The sequence below is a fragment of the Macaca thibetana genome, chromosome 15, assembly GCF_024542745.1.
Source record: "Macaca thibetana thibetana isolate TM-01 chromosome 15, ASM2454274v1, whole genome shotgun sequence".
Taxonomy (NCBI): domain Eukaryota; kingdom Metazoa; phylum Chordata; class Mammalia; order Primates; family Cercopithecidae; genus Macaca; species Macaca thibetana.
In genome coordinates, this window is record NC_065592.1 from 40,821,150 (window position 1) to 40,849,035 (window position 27,886).

The window sequence follows — 27,886 nt, forward strand, 5'->3', positions numbered from 1 at the left end:
AGCCTGGTGGTCCTTGCAGTTTCCCTTAAGACTTCTGCCTGATGCCTAAAATCCCTTAAAACTCCTCCCTCCTTTCCCTTCTCCCATGGTAAGGCAAGAGCAGGCCGGATCTGACAAAACTTAAATGATAGATGAGATCTAGATAAAATACTTATGTGGCCTTATTATTATTATTATTATTAAGAATAAAGAGGAAGAAGCAATTATGATCATGGGGAGAAAGAGAATGTGAGAGCAGAAAGGCTCAAGTTTATATATGCATCGAAATAAGAAGGAAGAAAACAAAAGGACAATGTACCATGGAAAGAAGGAAAGGAAAATAATGGAAAGGGAGAAAAAAAGAGCATCTCTTCCTAGGAAAGTAATCTACGATGCTGTGTTAATCTGCCAGTGCTCTGGTGGGACTGGCAATCAGAAACTGTCTGTCCTCACTGACAAATATGACCAGACTCTGGTCCCTGGTTTGTAATTTTTTTCCCAAATGTAAAATGAGACAAAATAACTAAAACTACTTTAACTTGTTTATTTTGATAAAATAATTACATATAATTATTGTTGAAGGAAATCTACAATACACAATCTTGGGTATTTTTATTTAAATCTATTGCACATTGAATAACAAAATTAAAATGTCAGTTTTTCAACTGGAGAAAGTACTCAAATCAACAACCACGTGCTGAACAAAGAGACCCAATTAGAGCACATTATAGTTTGATTCGGAAATGAATACATCAAGGAAAAAAATAAAAAACCCATACGTATATCGTGTGCATGCATACAAATGAAAGGGCAGTTACTGCTTTTCTATCTCTGTATTTCTCTTCAAGTTTAACTCTATCCTCCATGTTCAGTGCTCCCAAATATCTGTATTAGTCCTAGTTTCTCGCAGAAAAAGCCATTTGTTTTTGCCTTTTCCCAGGGGACCTATTTGTAATTCAATGCATATTTAAGAATCGTATAATGTAGAAATGTAACAGGATGCCTGAACAAGGTGTCCTAGAACTATAAATATACACTATTATGTAATCAGTGAGGTTTACACCTAGGAAATCTAGATGGAATGGTTTTCCTGAAGCAAATGAACAAAAATAAGGAGGTTCAGTCTCGGTGGTGAGAACAAGGAAACACTGGAACAGACCTGAAGTAGCTCTGCAACTGCAGAAAAAAGGAAAAGTGAATCCTTACAAATTATGGAGAGTGATAAACCCGAACTGTTCACTTTATTTCTCAATGGCCCATGTACAAAGACTTCTATAAAAGCTTCTGCTCAACAACAGAGACAAGCTTGTTTTTCCCAATGAAATCAGAATGCTTCCAACCAAAGAATGCCCTCATGCTAATGTACATGCCTATCTTTTCTATGAATACTGGGATTACTGTGAGACCAGTACAGCAGGGCCACACTCTCAGATAAGTGTGGTCTCTCCTAAAGTAATAATTCCCAACGTCCATTACTCAGGAATGAAGCAGTTCTTCAAACAAGAAACCCAAGCAAAGACACTCTGGATCTTGCTGACTGGCACGTGTTTGAAGGTAAACGTCTGGCTCTGCCTTTGGTGGCAGTACTCAGATGAAGTGTACCAAATGGAGACACACCAAAAGATAAGGGCATGAGAAAAATGTCTTTGTAAGCCAGACTGAATAGTTTCATGTTGCTCTCTATTTATTATCCTCTAGCTTTTAGCAAAGCTTGATTTAAATGTCCTAGCCTCACATCAGCTGTTCCACTGGCATTAGAGAAAGACTAATGTGTTCATACTTGGATCAGGGACTTAAACTGGAGAAGAAAGATGGAGGCAGCAGCACTAAATTGAATCCTCAATACGTGTCAAAGGGGAAGCCTCGGAACAAGAATCAGATTATTGCCAGATCCAGTAATAACCTCTTACCACTTGGAGATTCTCCCTGTATTATAATCTTGGCGTGTGGGGTTCCACTTTATTAAGGAAGGTGGCAGCCTCCTCATGAATTCTCGATAGGCAATGAGATCTATGCAAATTATCAGTCTTCCTTACTTGCTTTGGTTACCAGAAAACTCAGAGCTAAATAAGTACTGTGTTCAACTTCTAAAGCTTTCCTCAGCTAAACTTACGGATAATTGTTGTATTTCTCTTTGCCTTTTTAACTTACTGATTCTTATCTTTTGTGGTCAGATTTGGTCTTACTGAATTTGGTATTATTTCAAGCTTCCAAAATCCTTTTTTGGAAAATGACCGGAATACAAGCCAATCAATGGATAAACTAACTTTTCTCATATAATACAGGAGTTACAAGATACTGCTCATCTTGAAGCCATGAATCCTAGGGATATTTAGACTATATTTGGCTAAAATTGGTAAGCAAGGAAGCTTGGACTTTGCCCAAAAGTACAGAATTCTAGAGGAGAAACAGAACTTAGAGATAAATAAGTCCAACCTCCCACCTAATGTAAGAAATTCCTTCTACAATTTCTCAGACAGGTTATCTAGCCTCTGCCTGAATAGTTCCAGTGTGACAGGGAACATACTACCTTACAATGTTCCATTTTGACAGCTATGGTAGATAGTCATTCCTTACATTGAGTTGAATTCTGCCTTTCAGTCTACCAATTAATTCTAGTTCTTCATTACACTGACATGTACTTCTTCTTTCCGAAGACATTCTTTCACTTATTTAAATATATAATAATTCCCCTTCATTGAATACCTACTGGTGTCAGGCTATGTACTAAGTGTAAATACTACTGTACACTATCTTCACAACGATCAGGAAAATTAGGAAGTATCCTCTTTGAAAAGCGAGTCACAGATACACCGATTAGACTCTAATTACAGCCAGGTATGTTGGGGCTTATATACTACTCCTATAAACAAAGATTTCATTAAATTTCTGACAACCAAGTCACATGAATTGAATCTGCCTTCAAAACTGAAAGAAAAATTTAAGTTAGATCAATCCAAACAGAAAAGGAGAGATGGTCTAGGGATACAACGGCACCAGTGTTTGGTTCATTGGGAAAAACAACAGGAAAAGCATTTAAAAGGATAGCCATCAGGGAGCTCCAGGAAATAGTAAAGCTGACACCTGTAACATCAGCAACCATGACCGGAGGCCTAGGCCGCAAGCAGGAAACTTCCTCTCTTTTATCTCAGCCAAGAACCACACTCGCAAGAGATCAAACGCATTACTGCAGAGAAAGCTGCACCGTCTGAAGATTAATTTCAATACAACCAGAAGATCACGAGTAATTCTGATTATATACGTCTTTACTAAGAGAGGTGGGAGAAAAACAGAAAGCGTGAACCTGCAAAACAGGAGAGAACTATATCCCAGCAAACGGACCAGGACTCCAGATACAGGCTAGGACTAAATAAAAACTCCATTTAAGGTAGCGTTTTAGGACACTAGAATCCTCCCACCCTCAAAAGAGAAAAAGAGAGAGAAAGAATATGAGGTGAATGCTAGATGCTAGTAGCCACTTCTTTGCTTAAGGTTCTCTCCCATTTCCAACTAGGTTCCATTTTTTACCTTTGCTGACTACTGAGCAATTTTATTTGGCTACCTTCACCTCAAACTCAACATGCTTAAACCAGAATTCATCTCCCCTTAATCCTCGTGCCAAATTACTCATTAAGTTAAAGGCATTATCCAGCCTTAAAAAGCTTGGAGTCATTCTTTTTTTCTTTCATGGAGTCATTTCTGTACTCTACCTCTTTACAGCTAAAACCTACTGCCACTCAACAAATATTTACTGAGTGCCTAGGATGCACCAGGCACTTTCTACACACTTGAGATACGTTAGTGAACAAAACGAAGACATTCACTTTCACAAAGTTTAGAATGATAGGAAAGAGACAATAAACAGTAAATAAGTATATATGATAAGTAAATACAGTATGTTAGAAGGTATTGTTACAGAGAAGGAAAGCACTGTAGGATGATGACACCATTTTAAAAGGTGGCAGGATAAGCCTCACTGAGAAAAAGGTGCCATCTGAGCAACGACTTGCAGGAGGTGAGGGAGGAAGCCATGCAGGTATGTGAGGGAAGAGCACACAAGCAAGGGAACAGTCACACACAGGCCCTACTACCAATTCCTCTGATTTCTTTGTTTCAAATGTCATACAGTCACCATTTCACCCCGTTCCCAATGCCATCAAACCAACTCCAAAATCTCCCTGGGTAGCCACCCTGACCCATTCCCTCTGTGGCACAATTAGACATTCTTTTTCCACATTAAAACACTCACCTGATTTTCAAGGCCCATAATTCTCTGCGCCCAACCTTTACACCATGAACTTCCATTTCTCCCCTTAGAATTCTTGAAACTTAGAATGTTGTTTCTCCACATACGCCATCCTTTCCAGCTAAGAGGTGCCTCCTTTCCACCACACATCCACTCAAAGCCCTATCCTCCTGCAAGGCAGAGAGATCAAGTCCTACCTCCTCTGTAAAGCAGTCCCTGTGGTTGCTAGTACTGAGTCTGTAGTCATATTTCCTCAGCATCAATTTTTTAACAAGCAAGACTGCCTCTCACTTTTCCTATATTTCTCATCATGTTGATCACTACTAAATATTTGCTAAGAATAGATGAGCTATTTCCTCTGTAAACTGAAGCTCTTTGTCAATTTAAACACTTTTATTAGCTTTCATAAACTGCTGAAATAGAATGATTAAAGAATGGTTTGTTGTTGGTTTTTTGGGGGGTTTTTTTGTTTGTTTTTTTGAGATGGAGTTTCACTCTGTCGCCCAGGCTGGAGTGCAGTGGCGCGATCTCAGCTCACTGCAAACTCTGCCTCCCGGGTTCAAATGATTCTCCTGCCTCAGCCTCCCAAGTAGCTGGGATTACAGGTGCATGCCACTACGTCCAGCCAATTTTTTGTATTTTTAGTAGAGACGGTTTTTTTATTTTTTGAGACGGAGTCTTGCTTGGTCGCCCAGGCTGGAGTGCAGTGGCGCAATCTTGGCTCACTGCAAGCTCCGCCTCCCAGGTTCATGCCATTCTCCTGCCTCAGCCTCCCGAGTAGCTGGGACTACGGGCGCCCACCACCATGCCCGGCTAATTTTTTGTATTTTTTAGTAGAGACAGGGTTTCACCATATTAACCAGGATGGTCTCGATCTCCTGACCTCGTGATCCGCCCGCCTCGGCCTCCCAAAGTGCTGGGATTACAGGCCTGAGAGACGGGGTTTCATCATGTTGGCCAGGCTGGTCTTGAATTCCTGACCTTGTGATTCACCCACTTTGGCCTCCCAAAGTGCTAGGATTACAGGTGTGAGCCACCGTGCCCAACCCAAGAATGGTTTTTTATACTTAAAAAAAAAAAAAAAAAAAAAGGGTGCGAGATTTGCTAAAATGTTAATAATGGCTGGTGATGGCTTTTTTGTTTTCTTTAACACAAATTTTAAATCCTGTGCTTATGTTACTTTTAGAGGAAAAGAATTTGCTATGAATATATGTATAAATCAATACTAATAATAAGTAATCAACTATCACTGGACTTGTCAGGGAGACTCAAATTACCTAAAAATATAATGTTAAAAAAAGACTGTTAGTATCTGAATAGCCCGCAGTTGCAAAGAAATAGTAAAACTGTAATCAAGACAATCTGAAGCAAATTCTCATGGTTTGCAAAAAAGAAAAAGGAAACTTTCCTGCTGAAGTGGCTCTAACAATGTATTTACTCTATACGAAAGCAGCATGGACACACGTGACCCCATCATAAGTAGAGGAGTATTTGCATAGGAAAAGAGCACATACCCTGGAGTGCTCACATGCAGGCTCCACCTTCCATTAACAGCATAACTTCAGTTTCCTGGTCCATAAAATGGAAACAAAAAGGGTCTTCTTTCATAGACATGAACTAGGTTCCAACCTGAGTAAAATTATGTCAATTCTGCCTACCCAGGCAGATGGGGTTTATGGTAATACAAAATCATTTGAGTCTCAGTGGTGGAACTACTGTTAGTCTACATCTGTGCCATTCAAAGCAGTGTCTTCCTTTTATATATGTATTTACGATTAGAGGATGAAAAACAAAATGCTAACACCTTTGGATAATGTTTAAGAGAGCTGAAAAGAATCTTGGGGTAGAGCCAATGTTATCAAAACCTACAGTTATCTTCTGAGCACTGGTCACCTGTATCTGGGAAAAAATGGACTTAAGAGTTTGGAAATTAACCAGCAAATAAATAAGTTTTGGTACTCTATACAACTACCATTCAAGTTTGGTTATGAGAATTAAATGATGGCATATTAGCCATGGTCAAAGAAAAAAAAAGACAGAAGAGAGAATTAAACGAGACGGGTAGAATACGTAGCACATTCTTGTAACCCTTCAAGAAATTTCAAAGCAACCTGTGTGTATACTCTGCAAATCAATTTTTTTTTTTAAAGTTAGATTAGAAATCATTCCTTGAGGGAGCAGCTTTACAAAAGACTTGATCTGATCTATAAAATTGGACCATAAAACCAACTGGACTTCGTCCACTAGTATTTAAGAAAGTGATGTCTGAGATAAATAATTACAAGCCTACCAACCAATTTTCTTCATGATGAAGAAGGGTAGCCACAAGAAACTTACCTGGAAAGCAAACAAAACACATAAAATTGGATCTAATTCAGAGCAGCAAACAATTTTAATGTTTATGGAGACTGCCTGAATTTGACATTGAGAAAATTCAGTTAAGAATGGTACTAAATATTATCCTAAGTATTGCAGTTAGGCTGGGCCAAAACAAACCATAAATTTTGAGAAGACTCCAAAAATTTCCTCAAGCTAGTTCTATGGGACAAAGCATTAAAAAATCCCTGAGAAATATGCCAGCATCTGCCCTCAATTTCAGAAGCAGGAAGCAAAGATGTGACCCAATCACATGATATCAAACCACAGTCCATCTGTTCAGAGAACTCTGTGTTACATAAGCCATGATCAAGGAAGAACTGCAAAAGGCAAGAGGTTTGTCGACATTTGCAAGGGGCTCTGTGGTTTGAAGAGACACGTTCTCACATTAGAAGGGCCATCCATAGGACAACAGCATTTTCAAAATTCCACTTATTACACATGAACATATTTGGTGCAATAAAATGACACTACAAGAATGGTGATGAGTCCCTGTAACTGTTCAACTAAGGCCTAGAACCTTTCAACAGGGGTCTTCCTCACATGAGCGGCCCTCCTCACAGGAACAAGATTTATCTTCCTCTTGATTATTTTTAATGTCAATTCCTCTCTTAATTTCAACAACAAAGCGGATCATCTAATATTCTAAACCAAGGCCTTTTAATTACACCCCAATTCAATTAACCGTACTTACTCAAGACCATCTTCCAAACTACTATAGGCCTACTTTTCTCAATCAATAAGTATTATACCAGGTCCTTTTATCAGCAATTAAAAAAAAAAAAAAAAAAAAAAAAAACTGACCTTTCCCTTGAGGACTTTAAGGCTTTAATCATTCCCTCTCTCCTCTACCTTTAGAATTTACTTTTCATAAATTCTGTGAAGTTCAGGGCCTACTTCACTTAAGTAAGTCACTCATCCTTCCATGGATGCCAACACCTACCCCAACCCTGTCCCATCCCCACCTCCAAGTCCTTCACATTTTAAAGCACCATACAGGGCACGAGATGTGGAATCAGAAAATCAAAGTTCCTTCTCTGTTCTGCCCCTGTGTCACCCTAACAAATTCACCTGAGTCGTTTTTTAATCTGTAAATTGAAGTGATAATATACTTAGGACTTCCAACATTTGACTGCCTAGCCCTAGTGGCCATCCCATAATGTTATTCTCCCTCACTCATTCCACTTTGATTACTTTTGTTTTGTTTCCAGCTATGTACTATAGCTTTTAGGATTGGGGAAAAAATGATAGAAGTTAATACATCCAAATTCCGCAGTACAGAATAAGGAACCTAACTCGGAACAGTAACTTGCCAGTCAGTAAAAGCCTTGTTTCCTCCTTTGGAGTAGACCCCGGGACAGTTGGAGACACAACTTTAAGAGAACTTTCACATTCATCAAATCCCCCTCTGAATTCTACCCACCCTTCAAAGTCAGTTTAAGTTCTAAAGTGTCCAGGAAGCTTCCCCCATTCATTCCAGCCTACACTAATCATTTCCCTTTTTGAATACTAATGCCTCCCTACAAGAATTATATTAAAAATATTTAACAACTGGCACTACAAGGGTACCAACCAATAAGAAAGGATGTTTAACCAAAACACACATGGCCCAGTGGGAACTACTTGAACATCAGTCCTGCTCATTAGTAACAACACAGAATAGCAACCTCAAACTCAAATACCACTTTCTCATGTGATCCTCACAATCTCATGAATTAGGCAAAAGCAGGTATTGGCCCTATTTTCTGCATAACTGCTGGTGAAGGTGGGACTAATAACCAATTGCTTTCAACACACCATACAACTTTTCCTGATTATTTATACGGAATTATAAGTTAATATTGCATAAACCGGACTTACATAAAACAGTATAAATACTAAAGGAATGCTCAAATAGAAATCAACGAGCATTTATGTGGAATAGAATATAAAACACAGTGCTAAGTTCTGAGGCCATAAAATAAAGAAATGGCATGAATCTTGTCCTCTGGGTACCTATAACACAGTCAAGTATTGTTAAGTAGCAGCACAGGCAGTAGAAATGGACAACACAAACTGTTAAGTGTTGCAGAGTTCTGGAAGACAAAGAATTCAAGAACTAAACCAGCACAGGAAGTCAGGGCTGAGAACTTCTCACACTCCCATAACAGGGGCAAAACTAAACGTGTAGTGAAAAGGCTGAACAGTCAGGAGTCAGTGAGAAAGAGAAATTGTTTGAAGGTCTGCAGTCATGGGAAATGAGATCCCTGGTAGGATACTCAGAGATGGCCCCAATCATAAGCTGCTCAAGTGTGGTTCTAAGTGCTGAATACAAATGGGAAATCTTATAAACCTTCATGGGGATGGCTGAGGAAGATTAGTTTGGCAGTAGCCCATAGAAAAGCCTAGATGAGAGAAACATGGGAAAGCAACTAGATTTGGAGGATAACAGGCAGGATTAAGCTGAAGGCTGCATACCAAGAAAGGAGGAGACATTCAAGAGGCATTCATAGAAAGAAGAGTTGGATTGGGGGCATGTTTTCAAACAAAAAAAGTTATGAAATGGCAGAAAGAAAGCAAACAGCATTCTCAGATGGGATATAAATATAGACATAGTGGTACTAAACTGTGTACTAGGGACAAGGAATCCATTTCCCTAGAGAAATCTATGTTGGAGAGAGAAGTAGGGCAGACAACAATAAAACATACTCAGAACATAAAAAAGTGCAAGTCTTTAAAAGAGAAGCCAAATTACAGAGGGGGAAAAAAAAGCATTTGACCTTTTTCAGAATGTCTTTTAAGGGTGGACTGAGGCATCATCATAACCAACAAGGAAGGCAGACAAGCTGAGGCAGTCTGGGCTTAGAGTAATAAGCACCTGGACAGCTTTGTATTGTGTGCACGCCAAGGAGACTGTAAACTTCTCTAGGACATGGACTGAGCAATGTTCTGTATATTCAACTAAGTCCACTACTGTTACTTGAATACATGAACACTTCTTATGCTACTTTTGGTGGAAAAGAATGCACTGTGCTATTCAAGTTAATAGTGGTGTGGAAATGTTACCTGTGTTTCATGCCTAACTATACTGATTCTCCCAAATGTCCACACAGTTATCTTGCCTTCCTCCCTAGGCCAATATCAAAAATCCATTGTTTCCTCTAATGCAGGAGGCCCACGTGAAGGGACTCAGGAATGTGCTAAGAGTCGGAATGAAGCCTATCTGATATTCAAATCATGAGGACAGAATCTAAAGTGAATAATAAAGACCAATTGCTCAGCAGACGACTGAAGAAGAAAAATGGGCTACGCCAGATAGTATGATGTATATATATTAATATATAAGATATACAGGTTTTGAAAACTGAGATCTGAGTGAAAATCCTAGCTTTAGCACTTAGTTATTGGGTACTTAATGTGTCTGCACCCCACTTTTCACATCTGTAAAGTGGGGCAAATGCCACTACTCCTGAAAGTTTAGTTGTGGTGATTAAATAACGTACTTATACAATTGTGTACTTTATGCATTTACATCGCAGTAATGCATAATACATAGACGGTAGCTATTACGACTAATTATAATCGTCAGTCTTGATTTTTTTAAAAAAAATTCAACATCTTGTGTCCAGTTTCAGAAACAGAAATGTACTTTCACTGCATTTTAGTCGCTAACACTGAGGCTCTCTGTATTTTAGCTTCTAGTGCCTCAGTTCAGCTGCTAACAAAGTTTTTCACTCATCCCTTCGAGGATGCCAACCACCTACTCCAACCTGATTTAATATTTTGAAAAATTCAGCGAACATTCTTCCTTGAAAACCAGCTACACAGATGTCTGATTCAAACTATTAACTGTCACTCAAGAAAAGGAGTATCGCGAGTGATGGTCTTTCGAGGAAATAAAAAGCGTTTAATCAATTCACAGTCATTCCCAAAATTTCCAAACCCCGCAGAACGAGCAAACGTTCAAGTTTCCACTACGAAAACAATCCGTAGCCTTCTGGTTACTGGACTCACTTCAACACTCCCCAGACGCACGAAAGAAGAAACATTCCGCGCATCTCTGCGCTTCCTTCTTCTCACACAAAGCCCCCCTGGCTGGAAGAGCAGCCCCTTCCAGCAGGGTCGGGTCGGGTCGAGCCGGGCGGGAGTTACGGCGGCCTGTGGACCCGGGGGGTCTCACCACACTTCGCCCCCGACTCCCACTGGCCGAAGCCCTAGCGGCTCGGAGCTCACACCCCGCCCAGCAGCCGCCTTCCACCCCAACCTCAAACCCCGCCCCGGGCCCGGCAGCCTTGGGCACGGACCCTCTTGGGGCGGGGGTCCCCGGAACAAGGTCACGCCGTGCCGAGGGGGCGGCGGCGGGCAGCCACCGCTCTGCCAGTCCCCGCCGGCCTCACACTCTCCGCCCCTGGCCCTCGCCCACTCACACCCCAGAGGGCAGCCCCGGACCTCGGACGACTCCGCCCGACTCCACCTCCCCGGGGAGTCCCGAGCGGGGCGGCCTCGGGCAGCAGGACACGTCCGCCCGCGCCCGGACACACGCCCCTGCCCCGCCTCCGCTCCCCGCTTGCGGTTTGCACGGCGGCCGCCGAGCCCCGCGAGGCCACGAGAGCCCGGCCCGGCCCCGGCGCAGCCACCTGCGCCCCCGGCCCCGCGCCATGTTTGAGAAAGAGCAGGAGCGAGCCAGAGGCCGGGCCCGGCCCGCGCGCCCCGCAGTCGCCCGCCCGCCGTGCCGCCGCTCACCCGTCGCCCCCGGGAGCAGCGCCGCCGCCGCCGCCGCCGTCGCCGCCAGCACGAGGAGGAGCAGCCGGGGACGCGGAGCAGCGGCCGCCGCCTCCATGGTCCCGCCGCCACCGCTTGTGGCCCGGCCCGGCCCGGCCGCCGCCTCACCCCAGCAAGCCTCGCCTCGCCCCACCTCCCCCGCCGCCGCGGCGGCCTCGCTCCGGCCCTTTGTAACTGCTCGGGGGACGCGCGTCCATTGGCTGCCGGGCTCCCGCCGGCCCCGCCTCCCCGCCGCCGCGAGCGGCCGAGCGGGACCCAGCCGGGAGCCCCGCCTGCGGGACCGCCGGGCAGCCAATCCACAGCCGCGGGTGCCGGTTTCTGGCCACGCCCCATGCTCCCCGGGGGCCGGGCCGCCAGACCGCGGCCCCGGCCGAATCCGCTGTCGGCTCCCGGCTCCCAGCTCCCAGAGGCCGCGTGGGGGCGGGATCTGCCAGCCAGAGCACCGCTGAGCCGCTAGTCCCGGAGGGCCGGGTAGAGCGATGGGTGTGTCTGTGTGAGTCTCTTTCGGAAAAAGGCTGTGGCCGCTCGAGGCTCTTTTCTTCTAACCTCCTCTAGGCGCGGAAGATCTGGTACTGCCCCAGCCCCACCCTGACCCCATTCACAGCCCCGCACCGGCAATCCCAGCACATGCCACCCCGATCCGCTGCAGCGCCAGGCCCCAGCATCCACTTCAACTTCCCCTCTCCAAGTCCACGCATCAACTTCAGCTTTCCCCCGAAGATCCCTCTTCAGTGCCCTTCACATGCGACTCACTCTCCTATTTCCTCCTGCGCCCAGCGGTCACCCCAAACCTAGCTCCCCCACCCAATTCCAAACCTAGAAAGTCCTCAGATCCCAGCCTCAGACCCAGATCCTGAGCCGAAACACACCTCCAAATAGCCTCCCGCCTCCCTCCAGCACAGACCCAGGATGGGGATCCAAACCGCTCTCCTCTCATCCCCATTCCCGATCCAGGTTGGAAAGGGAGGGTCCCCACCCCAAACCCTCAAAGGAGAGGTTCCCCCTTCTGAGCACCCAGCCCCCGTGGGGCGGAGGGGGAGCAGTCATCATTACTTTGAGCTGTGTCTGACACTCCTGTATAATAATCCTGAGGTGTCACTAAAAACCCAAATAAACTCTACGTTTTCATTCTGAATTCCTAATTTACTGCGAGACGCTCCACCCACCTTCCCTCTGCGACGCCAAAATGAGCTCCAGATTTGTAATTCTTCCTGTCAGACTAGTCCTTTCTTCAGACACAAACACAGCCAAGTAGGCTGTTACGTAGAACAGAGAATATTTTTCCGCAGAACCTTTTAAGGAGGAAGTTTTATTTTCTGTGTTATTTGAGCTTGGAATTAAATAAACCTTGATAGCAGGAATCAGAACCAGTCTCTAATGCCAATTTGTGCACTACTTTAGAATCACTGGGTGAGCATTTTCCGCACCTGTGAAGGCTTCCTTCCGGGAGATGAAAAGGGAAAGGGCGTGGATTTTGGAGCTAGGATCTGAGACCCGCGCGCTTTCTCCCTCCTGTCTAGGACACTTACTTAAGCAAGTCAGCTAACCTTTCTCAACCTCCAACAGACTCAGAGGCCTGCAACTTGCTCTAGACCGCAGCTCCAGCAGCCTCAGCAACAAACATCCCTCTTGCTCAGGCTGAGGGATTCCAGAGAGACGGCTTCTGGCAGGCTCCAGTCCCAATTTGCCCTCTCAGTTCCAGTTTCTTCAATGGAGATTTGGTGGGCTTTGTGCCACCTGAGGTCCCTAGACTGCCTTTTTGCTGCCCTATTTGCAATGTCTTGCGTAAGATAAAAGCTAATGAGATTTTTATTGTATGAATGAATAAATGATCTCAGAAAGTGACTGTTTTTCTCTGGCCATTAGCTTCCTCATCTCTAAAATGTAAATAATAATAGTACTTACCCCGTTTATAAATAAAAGGGATTGAATCACTTGTCTTGGGCCCCTTAAATGACGTAATGTGTCTGGTACAGTGTCTGGAACATAGTAAATATTTAGCTAATGCCATTTTTTTGCCCATCCCCTTCCAGCTCTGTGTGATTCTAATCAGCATGTATGTTCATGTTCGTCTGTGCCTTTGACGTACGGAGCCTAGATTAATCAGTGTTAATCACACCTCCAGTTCCTTAACATTTTCCATGGAATTGAGTGGATTCAATAGGAAGGAAAAACAGACTATTTTTAAGTTGTATCTTCCTGATACTAGGAGGAAATTTCCATGAGCCACAGATTCATAAATAAACCACACTAGAATGGAACACTAAATTATTAGTTTAAAATCATAGTTCCCAAATTGTAAAGTCTCTCCAATTACCTGGAGAGCTTGTAATAATGCAGGTTCCTGGGTCTCACTGGGCCCTAGCAAGTCTGCTTCAGTTCATCTGGAGAAGGTTCAGGAATCTGCATTTGTAATAGACATCCCAGGTGATTCTGCTGCAGGTGGCACCAGGCCTGCTTCAAAAGACACTGCTTTACTTAAAATTCAGTAAATAAAAATGCATGACCTTATTTGCCTTTTGAGAAAGGTTGGATGGGCAGTAGAAAGAAGCCTCTGGCTTTGGAGGCCTACAGATCCTACTTGAAATTTTGGCTCTGCCATTCACTAGATGTGGGTCTGGGTCAGACTGCTCTGAAATTTAGCATCCCCCAGGGTAAAGGGAGATATTGTTGTGAGGTCTAAATGAGCTATTGCACATTAAGGAATCTGTCATAAATGTTAATTCCCTTCAGTTTTTGCAGACTTACTTCTTGTTTAAAAGGCTTACATGTTATTTACTCCAATGTCTTGATTTAAGGGGAAGAAACTGAGGATCAGTTCCCCAGCAAGTCAGCTGCAGAGCCAGGACTAGGAGTCTCACTCCAGTGCCTTCTACCCTGTGTAATGTTGTCTCTTAATCTTTATGCCAAGGACATTGTTTGCTTTTCCTGTTGGATTATTCCCTTAAGTAAGAGGATTTCTCCAAAATAGAGAGCAGAGACTGCTAGTCATTTAAACTACTCCCATTCTTACATTTGCTTTATAACTGAGTCCAGATTTTCTTTGGGAAAGCAGTTCACCTAGAAAAAATTATGTATCAATTTCCCAGGCTCCTTGTACCTAGGTATGGCCATGTGACAGAGTTCTGGCCAGTGACATGTAAACAGAAATCTACTTTCCACGAGGTGGAGCCTGTACAAAAGATCCTTCCCAGTTAAAAAAAGAAGAGACTCATATTCTGTCTTTCTCCCTGGAACATGGTTGCAATGCCTGGAGGTACAGCAGCCATTTTGTAAACATAAGGGTGATAGCCAAAACTGAGGATTGTAGAGAGAAAAAATGGAGAGAGTCTAGGTTTTTGATAAATTTCCTGAACAGCTGCACCAGCTCTATAATGCTTATTTCTTATTATATGAGAAAAATAAATCTATTTTTTATTTACCTTAGAACACTTCTAGTCTACTCATTTGCCCATCCTATTTATTGTTGCATATTTTATTTCTATCTTATTTTCTAACCTACAAGACATTATTGACTTATACCATTATTAGCTATTGCTAATTCTTGGTGCGCCTAACTGAAAAACAAACTACCTCAAAATTTAGTGGCTTAGAATGATGACCATGTATCATTTTTCATGAGACTATAGGTAGGCCAGACAGTTTTTCAGCTTTAGGCCAATTTATGCTGATTTCCGCTGAGCTCACCTATGAGTCGGCTGTCGGGTGGAAGAGGGTAATGAGCTGGATCAGCTCTTCCATGTGGTTTTTCATCCTCCAGCAGGCTAGCCTAGGCTTGTTAACATGACAGTTCAGAGGTCCAAGATAATGAATGAAAGTGTGCAAGGGCCTTGAGTCTAGGTTTAGAACTGGCACCGGCCAGGCATGGTGGCCCATGCCTGTAATCCTAGCACTTTGGGAGGCCAAGGTAGGGCGATGGCTTGAGCCCAGGAGTTTGAGTCCAGCCTGGGTAACATGGCAAAACCTCTTATCTACAAAAAATACAAAAATTAGCCAGGCATGGTGGTTCATACCTGTAGTCCCAGCTACTCAAGAAGCTGAGAGGTTGGAGGATCACTTGAGCCCAGAAGGTCAACACTGCAGTGAGCCATGATTACACCACTGCACTCCAGCCTGGGCGACAGAGTGAAACCCTATCTCAAAAATAAGACAAAACAAAAAAACACCCACTGGCACAACATCTCTTCTACCATATCCCATTGGTTTGGGCATGAACTGGGGCTGAGCCCAAATTCAAAGGGTGGGGAAAAAGACTCCATTCTTTTTTTATAAAAAGGAACTGCAAAATCACATTGCAAAGAGGCAAGGATATCAAGAGAAAATAAGTGTGTACATGTTTACAAACACTTCTTTTTTCCACCCCCATGACCCATACACCTTCTGCTAGGCCCACTTCCAACATTGGAGGTCACATTTCTTTCTTTCTTTCTTTCTTTCTTTCTTTCTTTCTTTCTTTCTTTCTTTCTTTCTTTCTTTCTTTCTTTCTTTCTTTCTTTCTTTCCTTCCTTCCTTCCTTCCTTCCTTCCTTCCTTCCTTCCTTCCTTCCTTCTTTCTTCTTTCTTTCTTTCTTTCTTTCTTTCTTTCTTTCTTTCTTTCTTTCTTTCTTTCTTTCTTTTAATTATACTTTAAGTTCTGGACTACATGGGCAGAACATGCAGGTTTGTTACATAGATATACACGTGCCATGTGGTTTGCTGCATCCATCAACCCGTCATCTACACTAGGTATTTCTCCTAATGCTATCCCTCCCCTAGCTCCCCACCCCCCGACAGGCCCCAGTGTGTGATGCTCCCCTCCCTGTGTCCATGTGTTCTCATTGTTCAACTCCCATTATGAGTGAGAACACTTGATGTTTGGTTTTCTGTTCTTGTGTTAGTTGCTGAGAATGATGGTTTTCAGTGTCATCCATGTCCCTGCAAAGGACGTGAGCTCATCCTTTTTTATGACTGCATAGTATTCCATGGTGTATATGTGCCACATTTTCTTTATCCAATCTACCATTGATGGGCATTTGGGGTGGTTCCAAGTTTTGCTGTTGTGAACAGTGCCACAATAAACGTACATGTGCATGTGTCTTTATAGTAGAATGATTTATAATCCTTTGGGTACATACCCAGTAATGGGATTGCTGGGTCAAATGGTATTTCTGATTCTAGATCCTTGAGGAATCACCACACTGTCTTCCACAATGGTTGAACTAATTTACACTCCCAACAACAGTGTAAAAGCATTCCTATTTCTCCACATCCTCTCCAGCATCTGTTGTTTCCTGACTTTTTAATGATCGCTATTCTAACTGGCATGAGATGGTATCTCATTGAGGTATTGATTTGCATTTCTCTAATGACCGGTGATAATGAGCTTTTTTTCATATGTACAAACACTTTTTAACCACTTTCTCTGATCTTCGTTTCTTTTTACCTCTCAGACTTTCTACTTCAAATCACTGTCATTATTCTTGAAGTTTATCTTTTAAAATTTCTTTTAGCGAGAGTCTACCAGTGGCAAATAATCTGTTGTTTGACTGAAAATGTTTTATTTAACCTTCATTTTTGAACAATGTTTTCACTGAACATAGCATTCTAGGTTGATAATTGTTTTCTCTCAACAATTGAATGTATCATTTCACTGTCTCTGCCTTCCATTGTTATTTATGTGAAATTAGATGGTAGTCTAATGGTTTTTCCTTTGTAAGTAATCTGTCTTTTCTCTCTCTTTTTTTTTAATAGACTTCATTTTTTAGAGCAGTTTTAGGTTCACAGCAAAATTGATGTGAAATTACATAGAGTTTTCATATATTCCCTGACTTCACCCACACTAACAGCCTTTCCCTCTGTCAACATCTCCTACCAGAGTGGTACATTTGTTACAATCAATGTACACTGTACAATGTAAAAAAATTACACTGTCACATCATCCAAAGTTCACCTTTGGATTCACTCTTATTGTCTGTGGGTTTTGATGAATATACAGTGACAATATCATGCAGAATATTTTCACTGCCCCACCTTCAATCACAAAGATTTCCTCCTATATGTTCTTCTAATTATTTTATAGCTTTAGCTTCTCCATCTAAGTCTTTAAGCCATCTTAAATTAACTCTTACGTATGATGTGAGGTATGAATCAAAGTTCAGTTTGTTCTATACTGACATCCAGTTGATCCAGCATAATTTGTTAAGATTTGTTAAGAAAATTTCCCCAACGAACTACACTGGTGACTTTATAAAAAATCATTTGTTGTAATCCCAGCACTTTGGGAGGCCGAGACGGGCGGATCACGAGGTCAGGAGATCGAGACCATCCTGGCTAACACGGTGAAACCCCATCTCTACTAAAAAATACAAAAAACTAGCCGGGCGAAGTGGCGGGCGCCTGTGGTCCCAGCTACTCGGGAGGCTGAGGCAGGAGAATGGCGTAAACCCGGGAGGCGGAGCTTGCAGTGAGCTGAGATCCGGCCACTGCACTCCAGCCTGGGCGACAGAGCCAGACTCAGTCTCAAAAAAAAAAAAAAAAAAAAAAAAAAAAAAAACATTTGTATATTTGTGGATCTATTTATGGGCTCTCTTTTCTCCCCATTAGTCTATCTGTTTATTTTAATGCCAACATCACTGACTTGATTACTGTACTTTATGGTAAGTCTCAAAATCAGGTAGAACAAGTTCTCCAGATTTGTTCTTCTTCAATATTGTTTTGCCTATGCTAAGATATTTATAGTTCCAAGTAAGTTTTAGTGATAGTTTGTCAATATCTACAAAAAAGCCTGCTATGCTTTTTATTGGAACTGCAATATATAAATCAATGTGTGGAGAATTGACATCTTTACAAGATGAGTCTTCTTATCCATGAGCATGGTATATTTCTTCATCTATTTTGATCTTTAATTTTTCTCAACAATGTTTTATAGTTTTTATTGGTAGGGGTCTTTCATAACATTTGTTAAATTTATTTCTAAGTAAGTTTTATCAAGGATTTGCATTTATTTTTGCCACCTGGACCACTACCAGTCTTTTATTACTCTAAATTATTGACTTGAGTTGTGTTATTGTTTGAGACAGAGTCTCACTATGTCCCCCAGGTTGGAGTGCAGTGGCACTATCTCGGCACACTGCAACCTCTGCCTCCCAGGTTCAAGCAATTCTCATGTCTCGGCCTCCTGAGTAGCTGGGATTACAGTCCTGAGCCAGCACGCCCAGATAATTTTTGTTTGTTTGTTTCTTTTTTTAGTAGAGATGGGATTTCACCATGTTAGCCAGGCTGGTCTTGAACTCCTGACCTGAGGTGATCCACCCGCCTCAGCCTCCCAGACTTGAGTTTTTTAATTGTTTATTGTTTGGACCATATAGGTAATATGAATTTGGGTTTTAAGCAACATGAGGGACAGAGAGCTTGTGGTTCCAAATTCTCAGTGATGACATTATTTCTCCTCTTCTGCTAGGCACCTGGGTTTTTACACCCTCCCAGCAGTTGATGGGACTAGTAGTTGTTTCTGGTTCACCCTTTCATTGGAAATGTAAACCCTGGGAGTCTCATCTTTGTGGGGGAAGTGTCCAGGGGCCTTGGATGGCCCTTGATCTTTGTCTCCCATTTCCTGTGCCCTGTGAGACCAGACAACAGAAGCTCAAGTTCATCTGGTTCAATAAATGCTGTAAGAACAACAGGCAGTTGCAGTGCTCCTGAGTTCTTTCTTTCACTTAGAATTTCGGCCTGAGAGTCTCCTATTTTCTTGCCATCTCATAAATGCATTTAGAAAGATACACTTCCCCTGTATTTTTACTTTTTGTCTACGGAAAGGTCAATCAACTAATGACCAGGAACAAAACGACTACTACCTAACCTCCTCCATTATACAGATAAACTTAAAAATCACTACCAAGTTCTCTGCGGTAGCAGAACACAATTGTAACTGGCATAGGTATCAAAGACGATTGAAACAAAAGCTATTTTTCCAATACAGTACCAGAGAAATTCAACTTCTGGCATTGTCTCTGCAACTTCTCAAACATTAAAAATATGCTCACAGGCTGTCTATCCCCATCCCCGTCTTTCAAGCTGGTTTCCCCAAATGCTTGGGTTACTTTAGGAAAATGTTTTTATTTTGTTTTGTGTTTTGTATTGTTTTGTTTTCACACAGATTTTTGTTGTTAATGTCTAATTTAAAATACACTATGGATATAGAATTTGACCTGTGGATAAATACTTTTTTTCTTTTTCTTTTTTTGGCTTTGGGAAATGTATTTCTTATTTTAGTATTAATTTTTATAAATGTCCTATGCATACCAGAAAACAGAAGTGGACTCTATTTTTTGTGTACATTAACTTGTGTGTGTTTGTGTATTTCATTTGTGTGTGAATGTGTATGTGTGTGTTTATTTAATCCTAGTAGCTAATCCTTGCTAATTATTTGACTGCTTGATCTGCCAAAGATGGAAAGAGGTGCATTAAGCTCTCCCTACTGCTTTACCTGTTTCCCTAGAGACACATCCTCTGGCCTTCAGGACCCTCCCTTCCTCATCAGAGAACTAAAATGGGATTCAGACTTTCTGGACCCTGAGTTAGGGCTTGGGCCAGCAGGCTTGAGCATCTTCTCTCTTGTCCTGAGAGGCAATGTGGCTCCGTTTGCAGCAGTTCTCAGCACTAGTCCTGTCCTCAGACACCTGGACATTAAACAGTCTCTGCCTGCCTTCCTGCAACACAGCCTCCACTAGGCTTCTGCCTGTGTCCTATGCTTCTGCTGTGATCCCTTGTGTTATCCACAATTCCACCAAGTTTGGCCCAACCTCCCTCTTACCGTTCCCTCTCTAAGACTGGAATCCCAGGCCCAAATTGCACCCAGTAGGGGAGTTTTTGCTCCATGCAGACCAACCTCCCTCATGTGCTTTTCAAATACCCACTGCCACTCTCTTTTTGTCTGTTGAAACATCGTGCTTTCTTGGTAGAGTTTCAGAGCTGACGGCCTACATGTCCTGTGTCAATCTGCCCTTGTCTGCTGCCTGCCTGGCTAGGTGCATGGCTTCACTATTGTCCTCTACTCTTCCTCCCTGTCAGTCGGCCCGATTCAGTTGCATTGTCTCAGGGAGAGCCTGGTTTTTCCTTTGGTCAGTCAGGAAGATTCCCTTGTGGTCAAGACAAATTGAGGATTTTCAATAGGTTGCCACTACCCCTTCCTCTTGGCTCAAATTTCTGTTTAATCACATGTTCTGAAAAAGTGTAAAGAAAGAAAACAAAAACAACAAAGGCCATAAGACACGGGGCACATGGCCATGTGGCCTCTTTGTAGGAGACCTGAACAAGTTTAATTCTACAAACATACACTCACATATTCACTTGCATGTTTAAAACTATACATCCAAACAACAGCATTCACATTGGATGAGAGAATTCAACAGAAGCACAGCAGTACAGCAGAGAGCTTAATACAACTCTGTTCAGCAACTCAAGCACTAAAAAAGAAAGAATAACTACCAAGATTAAATGTACACACATATATACACAACTCTTCACACACAAATTCACAACCACAAAAAAACAGAATCTTCCTCCTTTTTCCAGTATCCATCGGACACTTACAAAATTGATCATAAATTAAGAAACCTCAAGAAGTCCCTCTGAGGCAGAGAACAGAGGATAAACCCATGGTTCCTAGTGCATTGAAAGTTGGACAATCATAACAAAAGTTCAACTGAAAACAAAGCAAAACAAAATATTCGAAAACACTAAAAAAATTTCCTGTAGGAACCCAAGCATTTGGAGAAATCAATTGAAAGAGGGAAGAGGAAAGAGAGCCTGTGAGCGTATTTTGGAATTTAGAGATGGGGAGATAACGTCAGAAGCTGAATTTCTTTGTACTGTGTTGTCAGATAGCTTTAGTTTGAACCCCTTCCATACCTATAACAATTAAGACTTTATTCTCCTGCAACAAATACCTGACAGTGACTTTTGTCTGTGTAACGGGGAGGGGGAAGGCAGGCAGGGCTGCTGAATAGTGGGCATGCCAGAGGATCCAGGAGCTCTGACAGTTTAGTATCAGAAAAGCACTTAAAGGTGAGCAGGTTCCCCGCTTTCTGCAGCACAGCCTCCCCCCTATCTAAGTCAGGCAAGTACCAGCCTTTCATAAATCCTTCCAACTTAACGGTAAGGGCAGAAGATCCCACCTTCATCTAATTATAGAGTCCTGGCCATCGAGACCAGCCTGGCCAACATGGTGGGAAACCTAGTCTCTACTAAAAATATACAAAAAAAAGTCAGCCAGGCATCATGGCGCATGCCTGTAATCCCAGCTACTAGGGAGGCTGAGGCAAGAGAATCTCTCGAACCTAGGAGGCAGAGGTTGCAGTGAGCCGAGATCACGCCACTGCACTCCAGCCTGGGCAACAGAGTGAGACTCCGTCTCCAAAAAAATAAACAAAATAGAGTCCTGGCCACAAGGTACCTCTGAGAATGCTCTGGGCCAAAGAGTGATGCCAACTATCTCCTGATGGTCTTCTGTGGAGGAAATGGGAGGTCTCAGAGAGCAGTTTCACTACCTCACCTGGAAAACCCAGGAAAAGGAGGGTGAACTGCAGCAGGCTTGAAATTCCCTGCCCTTTAGTTTGAGCATCCTGTGTTCCCAGTTTCATCTGAATATCCCACTTTTTAAGCCAAATCAACAGGATCTGGGCAGCAGTCATGGCCCCAACCAGCTTGAAAGCTCCTAGGGGACCCAGACAAAGTTTTTGTTTATCTTCCCCTGAATGCCAAATGGAGTATTAAGGACAGAGTTGCACCCTGACCCCAATGACAGGAGCTTACATTTGATTTTAGTAAACAAGAGTAGTGCGTTTGTTCTGAGCTCCGAGGCAAGAGACCTGGCTTCCAATATGATCTCTGCCACTAGTTTGCTGTGCAATCCTTCCCTTTAGCTGTTTCCTGCTTGTAGACAGTGTGGAGGGAGGTTTGGGAGAATATAGAGAGCTGAAGCTGCCTTCTAAAATTTGTATTTCCTACATCCATCACCAGAGAGAAGGAACATTGCTTCCTGAAGCCTCGGAATTATTAGGATTCTTTTTAAAATTTTTTTTTAATTTATTTTTTTAAATTTCGAGACAAGATCTCTCTCTGTCATCCAGACTGGAGTGAAGTGGCACAGTCACAGCTCGCTGCAGGCTCAACCTCCTGGGCTCAAGCCATCCTCCCAGGTAAGCCTCCCAAGTAGTTGAGACTACAAGTGCATGCCACCACATCCAGCTAATTTTTTGTGTGTTCTTTGTAGAGATGGGGTTTCACCATGTTGCCCAGGCTGGTCTTGAACTCCTGGGCTCAAGTGATATGCCCACCTTGGCCTCCCAAAGTGCTGGGATTACAGGTGTGAGCCATCGCACCCAGCCATGGGACTGGACTAACCCATTCTTTGGGTTGCAAGAGAAAGGAACCTGACTCAAAAGAGAAAAAAAAAAATGTTTTGGCTGTCATAACAGAAAAGGACAAGGGCAGATGATGTCACTGGCTGTCTCACACTCTTGTCTCCATCTCTCGTCCCAGCCTTTCTCTGTGTTGGCCTTGTTTTCTCCTTCAGACATCTTCCTGTGTGCATTACAGGGCAGAGGGAAGGGCCAAGGTGCTTCAGGCTCCCCTTGAGCTGAGGAACCCAAAGAAAGAGGCCTTTTCTTGCCAGACATTCTTAGACAAAACCCAAGGGAAAGACTTGGGTCCAGTTGGGACCAGGGCCCCGTCCTTCAGGTGAAGGTTTTTCAGCAAAGTGTATTGGCCTTTGGAGTAGGACAATTCTTTGTTATAAGACACTGTCCTGGGTGCTGCTGATGTTTGACACCCTGGCCACTAAATGTCAGACACGCTCCCCAATCTAATAACAACAAAAATAAAACTGCCACCCTGTTTTTCCAGCACCAGAGGTGTGGGGTTCAGTACAGTCTTATGTTGCGAAGCACTGCCCTGTATCAGTCGCCGAAGCCGACTTGAGGTCTTGAGGCACTGTGATTGGCTGAACTGGGGTCATCTGTTTTCTACCATGGTGGAAGTCAGGTTGGACATGACACTGTGTTTGGCAGCCCCACCAGACCCATACGGTGTGGGTGGTTGAGGTGGAGTCATTTTTCAAAGGAACCCTCACCAGGTTTCTATTCCCGGAAGGGATGCTAAGACCAGCAGCTGTTGATTGCGCCATCCCAGAGGGGAAAAGTGAGTGCTCCCACAGGGAGGGAGAGACGATTACCCTCCTCTTACTAGCTGTCCTCCATGCCTCAGCCACTCTACATGCCAAATCCTGGAACTCCAGCTCAAAACCACACCTCCTTACTGAGGCATTTGAGGCCCCCCGATCGCTTTTGTTTTGGACCCCTCCACGTGTTCCCTGGTCTATAATCTCCAAGAGGGTTGAGGCCCACTATGTCTCCAGTGCTCAGCACCAGGGGTAGGGTGGCAGGGGGGTCAGCTCAGAAATGCTGGAACAAACGAGAGCCAGAAGGGAGGTTCTGTAGACTCATCACATCCAAGGCAAACGTCATTTTCCACGTGAGCCCATCAGAACTAGGCCATATGGTGTTTCCAGGAAAGACTGGAGAGGCCCAGAGCCCCGGCCATCTCTGCATTCTGAGAAAAGAAGGCGGGTTTCTTTTTGAAGAGCCCTGGTGTCTTCCTGGCACCACAGCTGTGTTGAGCTGAACCTAGCTGGGGAAGATCGTGGCTGCAGGAGCGGGACTCCGGGAAACATCTCACCCACGTCAAAAACAGAGGCCAGGATGAATTTTTAGGAGAGATTTCAGAGAGCCTGGGTGAAGGCTGAGCACTACTCAGATAAGGCAGACCATGCCAGCATCTCCAACTCTGCCCTGGCGTCATTATACCCAGCCCCTCAAAGCACAACTCCTGACTCCTCCTTCAGGCCCCAGAATGAAACCAGAACCCCTTCCTCATTTCTGGTAAGATAGTGAGACAATGAGGTACTTTCCAAAGAAACTTAACTGTGAAGCTAAGGGAAATGAAAGAAGAAAATGCTAGGAATCCACCATCCTTATAGAATGTGTGTGTGAGTTCCTGGAAGGTTCTGTTCCACACCTGATCTTAGCGTTCCATTTACAGAGGACTCCATGTTATTTCTGAGGTGGGTTCCTGCCTCTGATTCTACAGGCCCTGGGGCTGCACTGTTGTCTCTCTCCCAGCCCTTCTACGTAGGGTTAGGTGGGAAGGGCAGGTGCCCCTGGAGGGACTGGACTAAATAAAGCAGATCTTTTCCACTCATCTTTTCTTCCTTCCTCCCTCAAGCATTGCTAGATCCCCTGCTCTCAGCTCAACTCCTTTTTTTTTTTTCCTAGGCACTCAGTTTGGTGAGGGAGATGGCTACATACAATTAATTACCTACATGCAATTAATACAATTAATTACCTACTCTAGCATACGTACTCATAGCTCTAGTATAGCTGATCACCCCGAGCCCTCTCATCATAATGTTTCATCAAAAGAAACAACAGTCTGACTCCTTCCACCACACACCAAAAAGTTGCTTCAGTTTTTATTGAAAATAACATTATTTATTTATTGATTTTTTTGAGATGGAGTCTCACTCGCCCAGATTGGAGTGCAGTGGCGAGATCTCGGCTCACTGAAACCTCTGCCTTCTGGGTTCAGGCGATTCTCCTGTCTCAGCCTTCCAAGTAGCTGGAACTACAGGTGTGTGCCACCAGGCCCGGCTAATTTTTCTATTTTTAGTAGAGATGGGGTTTCACCGTATTGGCCAGGCTGGTCCTCGAATTCCTGACCTTAGGTGATCCACCCGCTTTGGCCTCCCAAAGTGTTGGAATTACAGGCGTGAGCCACCACACTCGGCTAAAAAGAATATTTTTAATGATGCCAGGGGATTTACATTTAAACCTTCTTTCAAAATGTGGTTTATGCCACCCCATCCTCTTTCCCGGATGTCTTCTTTCCTTCAAGAGGTTGTCTGCCCATTAGAAAGTGTATCCAGTTAGCCTTCTCCCTTGACTTCTCCCACTGCCCAGCTGTCCATCGCGAGGGCCCTGGAAGTCTGGCATGCTGTGTAGACCAGGTCTTGGTAGACTAACAGAGGGGAACAGGAGGAAACACTGTTCTCATCTGTATCCACCATGCTGCAAAAGGACAAGCACCATAGTATCTGTCTTCTCTCTGACCACCTTTTTCTTTGTCCACTCAAGGCACTATTGCTCCCCAGGGTCTGCCCCAGCTCTTTTCCCTTTGGCCAGAACCTCTCCCTGGACAGCCTCAAATGTGTCCCTGCCTTCCCTGGCATGGACATACTGATGATTCTCAAATCTGTTTCCTTAGGCATTCAGCCTCCTAAGTACCCAGTCTTTTCCATGTGTAAACTACTCCTTGAGGGAACCCAGTGCTTGAGAAGGACCTGTGGTCACCTACAAAGCTCTCTTTAAGGTAGCAAAACCATGACTTTTATAAGTAGGTTATTAATGGTGTCACTTAAAATTATCCTGTGTCTTATTTGTTTGTTTTTTGGTCTTTTCTTCTCCCTCCCCAGCAGGCTCTGGTCTGACGGTGGGATGGGGTGGACAGTGAATAGCCTTTTTGTGTTTCAGACAAGACAGGGCCTCTCCAAAGCATGTCTTTGTAAGATTTCCAGGCCCATCAAAGGATGTGGTTGGATTCCTGGAAGATGGATCCCTGGATCCAACTGTGGCCAGGGAATGACATGTCCTAGTTGGTCTAGGCATTGGATTGCTGACCAACCCTGAACCGATCCTGGTAGCAACTGGGTTGAAATTATGGTAATTGGTTCAGGCTGTTCATGGCCACTCCTACAGCCCATCCAAACCACAGAATTAGCCTACCATAGGGAGAGGTGGAATAGTGGGTAGATGAGCAAGCAACCAATGTCCCTGGCAAGGTTCCTCGAGGAGTGGCTTAAAAACATTTTTTGAACATAATTTATAGAAAGAAATACATTTTACATTGTGACCCAGGACACACACACACACACACACACACACACACTTCTCACAAAATAACATTTACCCCTTGCTACCTTGCTACTGGGAGCACATTTTGATGTTTTTGTAATCCTGGCTGTTTGATAAGGTAACGCCCAGTTCTATTTCAGTTTTTAAAAATCCTGGTCTGAACCCACTAAGTTGGCTTTACAACTCATTAATGGGTCATGCATGACCTACAGTTTGAAAAATGTCATTCTTAAGACTTGCACAAATCTCCTGCATTGTTGAAATGATTGTTAAAATGTGGCATAAATTCTCCAAGAATTTGACAGGGAAACATGTAAGGAAATGGAAATTAGGTTAATGGTAGATCATTAAGGGTTGGGGGGATGGGGGTGCTTGTCACCAGCGACTCAGAAGCAAGGGCCAGAAAGAAAAGATTTTTGAGCTCCACAAGTAAGGCAGTCACTAGGACTTCCCTCTGAATCAATGTGACTTGTGGCTACAAAGTAAAACTGCCTTTGTAAAAATCATGACAGCAAGAAAAGTCTAGCATGGCCAACTCCATCTTGCTTCTAGCCTCACAACCTGGCCGTTCTCACTCATTCCTGGGTGTAGGTCAAGCTAACCATGGGAATAATTGGTTTCTAGTTTAACTTGGAAACAAAGAATGATAATCGTCCCTCCCTAAAATTAACCTCCTCCTTGCTCAGGGACCAAAGCCACTTTTGTAAAACAAATGAAAGTCCATGATATTAGGATTATGGGAGGAGCCTGAATTCTGCTAAAATGTAGGTGTAGCTTCTACAATCTCTTACTGCTCAGGAGTCATGAGGCCAGAAGTCACAAGATATATGACTTCCAAACTTACTCCTAGAGGTAACATCCCTATTGTAGAACCTAAAATTGGTGTTTTGAGATGGTTTTTAGACTTTTTCATTCTGGCAACCAACTTATTCCTCCTTGACCTGTGACTCATGAGTGAACTGGTCCTACGGCCCCCACCCAGAGGAGGATTCCATGCAAGAGGATTGTTTTTCATACCCCTAGGATTTCAACCCCAACCAATCAGCAACACCTATTCCCTAGCCCCCGCCCACAAAATTGTCCATGAAAACCTTTAGTGCAATAATGCTCTGTCTGTGAACTGGCTTTATCTGTGCAGCAGGCAAGAAGAACCTGTTGAACAATTACAAAAGGACTCCACTGGAGTAGCAGCATGGGCATGCAGTGTAGCTAGGTGCTCCAAGATGCCGTGTTCCCATGATTTTTGTTCCCCAGAACCCAATGCCAAACTTTGACCAGACTTCTTCATGCCCTTAGAAATGATGGTGGGCAGTCAGATGCTTTCTGGTGGTGCAAGAGCCAGGCCAGGCCAAGGACCTACTGTATGTAGGACACTGTGTATGTACGTGGAGGCTGTGTAGGGACAGGGGATGGTGGTGAGGATAAATAAACCATTTACCCATTTATTTAAACTTAAACTACATACTCATTTAAATAATATGATACATTAATATAATAAAGACGAAATTCAGAAAAGTGGTTGGAGGTTAAGATACAGGGAAGGGGCACGGAGAAGCCTTGGACAGTATAGTAAAATTCTA

General features: G+C 43.5%; 1 protein-coding gene across 3 annotated transcripts in view; it reads right to left on the reverse strand.

The window, feature by feature from the left end:
* Positions 1-11,508, reverse strand: part of TGFBR1 (transforming growth factor beta receptor 1) — a 50,098-nt gene extending 38,590 nt beyond the window's left edge. For 2 of the 3 annotated variants that reach the window (XM_050762168.1, XM_050762169.1), the window contains exon 1: positions 11,324-11,508. In XM_050762168.1, the coding sequence (XP_050618125.1) occupies positions 11,324-11,420 (97 nt within the window). In that variant the 5' untranslated portion in view covers positions 11,421-11,508. Of the gene's footprint in view, positions 1-10,594; positions 10,725-11,323 lie in introns of those variants that run through there. The other variant, XM_050762171.1, reaches the window with a different exon arrangement.
* Between the last annotated feature and the right edge of the window lie 16,378 nt (positions 11,509-27,886).